Genomic DNA, 8,594 nt, shown 5'->3' on the forward strand with positions numbered 1-8,594 from the left:
AACTGTTAGTTATTTACAGGTGTAGTTTTCTGTGGATTAATAATTTCTTACTCAGTTGAGAACATAAAAAATTGTTGTTATAATGTAAAACCTGTCAGTATTTGATGTGTTCTTTGGCTTATTTTTTTGTGTAATATAGTTTTTGAAATAAACTAATAAACTAAAGTATTTAGTAACAGTAACACTGAGCCTTTGTGTTGCTAGAACGAGCCATAATTGAAGCAGATTATTTGACATTCCTTTTACTATTATATTTGGTGGAGAGTTTTTTTCTGAATGTGATTAAGCTATCAGAAACAGAAACGAGGGGGGGCGGGGTGCGGGGTTTGGAGTCTGCTCCGTTAGAATAATAAGCCACAGCTGCTTTTGCTCTGCACCTGCTTCCTGTGTTAAAGTTGAATGGGTTGAATTCTGGTCTACACCCAGCTTTTTAACCAACATCAGGAGCATCGCTGCTTCTTACTGTCCTGTTGCCAGATCCTTTTAGCCAGGTGTTCGGTCTTTCATTCACTCCTGACTGAAACATTTCTGCTTCTTCCATTTCTTTTCCTAATATAACGAGTAACGCTTCGAAAAGCCTCAATTTAAAAGCCTTTGGTCAGAACTGAAATGAGAGATGTAACAGCACTGTAAACATTACCTTTAAACATGGTGGTGATTGATTATTTCCCTCTGACCTGTGCTGGAATTAATGTAAATGTTGTTTTAAATGAGCAAAGCTCTTTATTAACAGTGATATTGTTTTTTTCTGTTCATGTCTGTATTAGTTGACAGATACACAGTTGGAGAGCAGCTACTACAGTCCTCAGAAAGTCAAATCCAGAGAGGTTCTGTGTTTGGAGCAGGAGGGAATCACCATTGAGGTATGATTTTTACAGCCGGTGTTCTGCCAGATGAGCGTACCCGGTCAAACCAGCACACCCATAGTCATTCCCATTTATCCCTTTAGTTTATCCCTTTAGTTTCTGTACGAAAAATAAACTTTAAACTACCTCAACAGGTATAATCCCCTTTAGTCATGTACAAAAAAACTTTTTAATTACTTACTTTTTGGAGTTTTTTGAAGCGTATGGCGATAAACGTAAATCTTGCGCATGGGTATTCTGGTCTGACAGGGTATGCTCATCTGACAGACTGGTCTGCTAACATGCTGGACTGTCCTTTTGGTATACTTTTAAACTTAGAAACCAAATCATCTGCTTTTCTTCTAATGAATACAAAATCTGACATTTTCCTACGTTTGCCTAATTAAGAGTTTATAGAACAGATCATTGGTTATCATTGTGTGAAAAATGGGAAATATTCATTTGGACAAATTACAGCAAGATAACAAAGCACCCGAAAATAGCTTTCCTTTTTATTTATTTTAGTATAAATCACAGTGGTATATCTGTTTAAGTAAAATGTTTGCGTTTGATTGATACCAACTCTGAACTGATCTCAGATGTTTAAAGTTCTGCCAGCTCACTGCTTCGCAGTCTGCAGTGTGTGGTGTATGACTTGGACCCAAGTCTGATCATTTCCGCCCTTTTTCCACCGAGAACGCTTTTAGTCTGATTACCTGGACTGACTTGGAAGGAAGTTTCTCCTTTAGGGTTTCTTCCAGATGTGAAAATTCAAACAGATTTCCAATTTCTGTAATTTATGCTCCTGCTGGACAGGGGTGGGGGGGTTGGTATTCTGAAGTTGGAACAAATACAAAACCTAAAGTAAGGTTGGTGAGGGTGGGAGGGTTCAGCCACACGTGAGTCACATCTCAGCTGTTTGCTGGGTGGATGAGCACTAATGAGGGCTAAATGCCGAACATGCAGAGTAATATGAAAGGAAAACAGAGGCTCGCTTTATTCTTCATTGAAATGTTCCTAGAAAGCATTTAGTCAGGTCACTGAATTTATTAATTCAAAGGGAAGATCTCCCAGAATTCATTCGCATTTTTTCATTTCAGTTAAAACATTATATTTTCAAGTACAACTAAACTGTTAGCGGTTTAAAAGATTTGGGCTAAAACCCTTTTTTTTAAGTTTTGAAGCTCACAGATGTATAAATGCATCTATTATCATCCGTTGTTTTTCTAAAATCAAATCCATATTAATTTGGTAACTCCATGTAGACAGGGTCATGAAAAGAGACCAATGTAGGACTGTAGTCGTTCTCCCCTTTTTCATAGCTTAGACTTTTAACAGATTCTTTCATGCACTCTTCTTTTTGTTTGTTTTTACTTAACCAACTCTAATATAAACACCTGTAAACTCCTTCTCAAAAAGGTCTTGTATTATGTTTATATGCCTTCCTAATTCAGCTATACTGCCTTTGGCACTACAAAGGATATTTGTTATGAAATGTTTGGTGACACTTCTGACAATAAGGCTCTTCTTTTGTCAAAGCCCCCAAAACCGGAAAACACTTTCTTTTGACTTATGGCTGCTTTCCAAAAAGGTAAAAAAATGATCCACTAGACTTTGTTTCTAGGTTTGAAGATGTTTCGTTTCCCATCCAGGAAGCTTTGTTTTGGCTTAGATAACATGCAAATTGAACTGGATCAAGAAAAATTTGGGTTCTTTGTTAGCCTGAGCTGTAACACAAACGACTGCCAATTCCTATGGGCGGACCCATTCGTCCGGTTCAGTTTGCATGTTTTTTAAGCTAAAATAAGGCTTTGTTTTTGTTCCACTCTATAAAGCCTTGAACTCAACGCTATTTCTGACATTTTTGAATTGAAAAAGATTCCAGGATGGGAAGCAAACCATCTTCAAACTTGGAAACAAAGTCCAGTGGATTGTTTTTGAACTTTTTTAAAATGACTATGACCTGGATGACTGAGAATCTTCACCAGCTTATAGTTAAAAAATGCAACTACTGACAAATCTAGTAACTTTTTTGTGTTGTTGGAGACTTCGACCAGAGTCACCCATATATAATATATGATTCACCCATAGGTCTGGGTTTAGTGTCCTCAGTGAGTGTTGAGTGCTGCTGTTCTCCTCTTCCTCTTCCAAAGCACAGACAGGTAGTCAGACTCAGCCGTGAACCGTCCCTACAGTCAGAGAGAGAAGAGCGACTTCATTCTGTTATCCAAACTAAATACGTCGCACATGGGCAAAGCTTTCACTGATCCTCCTCAATCGTAATGTTTTTTTTCATTGAATCTAAAATGAATCCCTCCCTGCATTTATTTATACACAACCTAATTCTCTATATCCCTCTGCTATCGGTCTTTAAGTTCAACTTTATAACATAACATTATTAAATTCTGCTGTTTTGATTCAGGTAAAATATTATTAGATGCTACAAATTCTTTTTATAGTTTATCTTTAGTATTAATCTCTCCCGTTCTGTGGGCATTTTTGTTTCTTGTCACTGCAAAAACCATCTAGAAATAAGTAAAAAATTCCTAAATTAAGTGTATTCACTCTTAATTTGAGTAGGTAAATGAGATAGTTTGCCAATGGAATGAGAAATGTTACTCTTAAAATAAGATAATTAGATAATATGCACTTGATATAAGAGAATGCAATTGTGTTTTCTTATTTTAAGTGTTAATTGTCTTGTTCCATTGGCAGAATGTCTCTTTTTTCACCTCAATTCAAGAACAAATGCACTTATTTTAAGAAAAAAATGACTTATCTAGATTTAGATTTTTTGCAGTGTGTTAATTATGTGAAAAGTCTGTCCATAGATGCTCGAGTGGTTTCTAACTGAATAAAGTATTTGGTACCTTGGCGGCGCCAAGGTGCATCAATGACTTCATGCCTACCGATGGTGATTGATGGCTCACATTCACCATTTATTACGCACTAAACACCTAACGGACTACATGCTAAGATTTTCTCATCTCTCATCAAAATAATGTTGTAATTGTCACAGTCGAGGAAAATAACAGTTAGGAAGGTGTTAAGCCGCACCCACGTGGGCTCCATACTGCAGAATAAATTAAATGAAGAGTGCTTGGGAAAACTTGATGCTCTATACAGTAGTAGCCATTCAAATTTTCCTGACTTTCCTTGATGGGCCATTGGCTAGTCCCTTACCATTCCTTTTTAAACATCAATCTTTGTACTAAAATATTCTTTCTGTCATGATTCATGGACATTAACATCTAATGTCTCCTGGTCAGACCCTGTAATTCAGTGAAAGGGTGAAATCAGAGTAAAAAAACTGCATTCCCAGAAGAAGGCCAGTGGCTGGAAGTTGGAGGGGATTCTGCTAGGAGTCGCACGGAAGTGGGCTGCCATTCGGCTGAAGTTTGACTGGGAAGGGCCATTTTAAATGGCTGCTACTGTAGTTGTGAAAGCTTGTTGTTCTTCTTGCAGTCATCTGGGATTTTTACCATCCACTGTGATTTTTGTTTTGATTGGTACTCAAACGTTTTAATAATGAGATAAATAATGGCACTGATCTGCTGTATAGTTTTTCAAATTGTGAACCTGACCATTGGCTGTAACTTTTAAAACTGGCTGTGCAAACACTGTTTCCATGGACGGTTGGTTAACTGGAGTTTAGCAGTTGATTGACATTTCTTTCCTGGTTTTATGTTCAGGTGCTCATGATGGGGGAACCCTTCTTTAACTGCCAGATCGGATTCGTCGGCTGCCGGGCTCTGTGCCTGAAAGGCATCATGGGAGTTCGAGACTTTGAAGAAAATCTGAACAGACGTGAGGAGGTAAAAAAAAAAAAGCATGGAAGATCTGGAGGACAACTTGGAAAAAAAAAAAAATAATAAATTTGCTTTCCAAAAAATTCACTGCAAAATGTTTTGGCCTAATTCTTAGCTTATATCTTGTAAAAAAAAGTGTTGTTTTTAACTTGTTTCAAGATTGATTATTAATCTTCTTTTAAGAATATTCTGCTCAGAAATAAGAGCAATAATTTGTGGATTCAGTAACACTGATTCACTTGGTTAGACTTCTTGAAATCATCATATCTGTTCTCTAAACAGGAAGTCTAAGTGAAATTGTCTTATTGCACCGGCAGATTATTGCACTTATTCTGAGCAGAATGTTCTTTAAATAAGATTAACGATCTTGTTTTATCATATTGATCTCAAACCAAAATCAAAATAACTTCTTTTAGATTTCAGATTATAAGACTTGCAACATTTAGTCATATATGGGGTGAAAAATACATTTTTATTTTAGTCTTAATCTGCTTCATCTTTTAAATTCTTACATTAAAGCCCCCCAACCAGCTCATCATTTCTTCTCCTTAAAGGATGCAGTGTTCTTCAGCTGTGGAGACAATCTAAAGAGTAAAGGAATGACCTACCTTACCAACTCCTTGTTTGACTACCGCAGTCCAGAGAACAATGGAGTAAAAGCAGAGTTCATCCTAGACTCTGCTAATCACAAGGTAACTATAACCTGCACAGACCTACAGAGCTCAGAGATGAGTTGGTGTTTATTTTAAGACGGATGCTGAGAAGAGGACAGCTTTTTGGTTGTGTCCAACTTGAAACATGATCGTGGCTGAATTGGTTCTACTGTAAATGAAATAGCTGAGCTCACCTCGCTGGAAGGGTCCCGCTAAAATCTGTTAATAATCCTCATCTCTCTTGACCCTCCATCCCCCCAGCAGCATGTTGACTCTTTCAAATGTTCATGACCCTCAATAAAGCTGCGTTTGGACGTCCATCCATCCTTCCACCCCCCCTTCTGTTTGTACTTGGAAGTTTTAGACTAACTAGAAGGTTGGTGGAGTTAAATCATCATTTAGAAACCAGGCTGACTTTGATCCAGCAGCCTGCCCAATCCATTAGAAATCCCCTAATAAATATTAATCATTAACCTTCTCCCTGATAAGCTGGGCTGTTGGGTAAATGTTAGCCGGGGTGTTGAATGGGAGGAATGAACGTTTGTTTAATCCTTTCAGTGGTTTTGTCATTCAGAATCAAACTTTCTAACGTTGTTTAGCACGAGCGTCTTACCTTCTGACCTTTTGACTAACGAGCAACATATAACGTTTAGAAAAACACATTTTCTTACAGGGGCTTGAAAATAAATTTATTTAAAAAAAAAACAGCAGCTTTATTAGGTTTAACTTTTACTCGTAAATTTTTGTTATTAAGTAAAAATCAAACTGATTTTTTTGGAGGGCGTTACTTAGTTAGTGTTTACATTTCCTGGATGCTTGAAACTTGGCTTCAACTGTTAAGCTTTATTTTACTATTTCTTCTTTCAATATATTTATGATGTAATGAAATGAGTTTATTCAGAGTGAATCTGTATTTTCTGTGTTATTTATTAGGTAAAATCCAGACAAGTATAAGGCAAGTTATCGTTTTTGATTAGTTGCATGCCCCTTACAAATGGAGTCCCATCATCCCTCAGTGAGGTCTAGAAGCACAAGATCTATATCCAGACATTCAGAAAAGATGCTGCTACATAACTGGACATCTTTTTTTTTGCATTTGACCAATTAGATGAGCCCTTGAATGATATATTTCCTACTGTAAATTAAGTTTAAAAAAAGATTTAAGTAGTCAAGAAAAAAAAGGTAAAAAGCTAAAATGTGGTTTACCAAAAAAATGTATTTCCTTCAGTCTCAGAGTTTTTTTTCATGAATTTCTTATAGAAGTACTTGAGTTATTTTTCTTAAAATATTCGCACAAGTTGGTGTTTCTTGTTATTACATTGACGTAGATTTTTTGCCATCAAAATATCCATATTTTTAAATGTTACGAAGGCAATAAGGTCTTGTCCTGGATTCCAAGCTTGAAATTTTGATTTTCAAAGTATTTCACTGAGTGCCCTATAAAGGGTTAATAGTTAGAAATGCTTAAAGGGTGAATAAAGTAGGATTTTCTGTTATTAACCAATCTCTTCTTGCAGTAAAGTATAAGACATGTTTTGCCAATTTAGATTCAAATTAACCGCAAAGTTTTCAGCTTTGTCAGTTGAGAAACTTATAAAATGTACATTTCCTTTCATTTACAGTTTTATGTCTTTCTAAGTTTCTGTGATTTGTATTTTTTTTTTATTGGGCCATTCAGAGAAACAACAAACCAAAAGCAAATGTTCAGCTAAGTAGTTGTGCCACTCAATGGCTTTTTATCTCTGATGTGACCCCCACTACCATATCTCCCTTGACCCCCCAGTCATTGCCACTCTTAGAGGCTATCAGTCTGTTTGCTGCCTTGTTGCCATGTTTACCTAACTGGACTTTTTGTGTGATAGGAGACCTACACAGAGATAGCGGGCATGCAGCGCTTTGGGGCTTTCTACATGGATTATCTCTACACAATGGAGAACAGCAGCTCCAAAGGTATCGCTTCATTTCTTCCTCCCTAACAGAGCTTGTTTGGTCGCCTTTCCTCCTCTCTCCTCTATATCTGTCATCTTCACTCTTCCTCTCCTGCTTCTCTCTCCATCCCCCTTTCTTTCTTTCTGATCCCTTTTTTCTTTTCTTCTCTCTGTCAACTGGGCCCACTCAAGACTTGAAGAAAGACCCCTCCTTGTTTAGTTCGCAGCCACCTGGTCCTTGACCCTCCCTGTCCTCACTCTCACCCCAAACTTACCTGCGGGGCAACTGTCAGAAGTGTTTAGTCTAGGCTGACACATATTTGAGTTTCTCTTTCCTTATTGCTTGTTGAAACAATGCCCTCCCCCCCTTGTTTTTACCTGTAAGCTGTTGAGAAAGTGAATTGGCCCCACTTGCCTAATTAGATGTCACTCTTCCTGGCAGAAGTCGTATGATGGGTAAAGTTCCTCATTCCTTAGCAGCAGCAGCACTTAGCAGATCTGAAGATCCAATTAATAGATAAAACGTCTTTCCTTCAATTGGAAATGTTAGATTTGGACCAAAAACATCTCTTTGTTGATTTTCCTGGCTGGAAGATTTTTGTTGATTGGTTGATAAAAATCTCTTTTGCCTGTTGGCCTCTATCTGACACAGTGGCAGTAGTCCAGACAGTATCCTCAGCAAACTAAACATGGACGCTAACTTTCTGTTTAAATTGTTTTCCTGTTGATTGTTTCCAACCAGGGATAATTATCTAAATGAAAAACAGTGGTTATAAAACATATTTCTAAATAGATAATTTTTTTTTCTCCATGCGGCAGCTATGGTCGCTCTTGTCTGGTGGAGGGAATCTTAATGAACATAAACCGATCCAGCGTTAACCAAACAAATGACTCTGCATCCTGACAAAAGTAATTTGGTTTCATTGTCGCTGTTTTCTCAAATTATATTTCTTACACATTTAAGTTTCAGATTAGATTTTCTTCTGATTTCTCTTTTTTTAGATAGCTTTTTACAAATTGGATTCTTTTCAAATTGCTTTTTACACATTGCATTCTCTTTACAGTTGTACGGAAGTCATATTTAACTGCCCAATCATTCTGGATTAAACAGGTATATAAATGTACTCATTATCAGATGATATTGTCCCAAAATTTAGAACATCTCTATCTAAAACAAATCCACAGTCTTAAAATCTGTGGGGTTTTTTCATTATCTTATGCAGGCCAGTTAGTTATACGTTAGTCTGAACACCTAAATTCGGCCAATCATATATCGGTCATCTGTCAATAAAATTTTTTCAGTCATAGTATCTTGATTCAGATGTTGCAGCTAATAAATGCAACGGTTGAAATAAGAAA

General features: G+C 36.9%; 1 protein-coding gene across 1 annotated transcript in view; it reads left to right on the forward strand.

Annotated features, from left to right (window-relative positions):
• LOC107102267 (vacuolar protein sorting-associated protein 13B-like) overlaps positions 1-8,594 on the forward strand; it is a gene marked incomplete at its 3' end in the record, with an annotated part of 78,672 nt that overhangs the window by 61,975 nt on the left and 8,103 nt on the right. Inside the window, exons 9-12 of the mRNA XM_015401498.1 lie at positions 768-863; positions 4,538-4,660; positions 5,209-5,346; positions 7,170-7,257. Coding sequence (XP_015256984.1) covers positions 768-863; positions 4,538-4,660; positions 5,209-5,346; positions 7,170-7,257 — 445 coding nt within the window. The remainder of the gene's footprint in view (positions 1-767; positions 864-4,537; positions 4,661-5,208; positions 5,347-7,169; positions 7,258-8,594) is intronic.

Source organism: Cyprinodon variegatus, unplaced genomic scaffold (assembly GCF_000732505.1).
Source record: "Cyprinodon variegatus isolate N-32 unplaced genomic scaffold, C_variegatus-1.0 Scaffold1226, whole genome shotgun sequence".
Taxonomy (NCBI): Eukaryota; Metazoa; Chordata; class Actinopteri; order Cyprinodontiformes; family Cyprinodontidae; genus Cyprinodon; species Cyprinodon variegatus.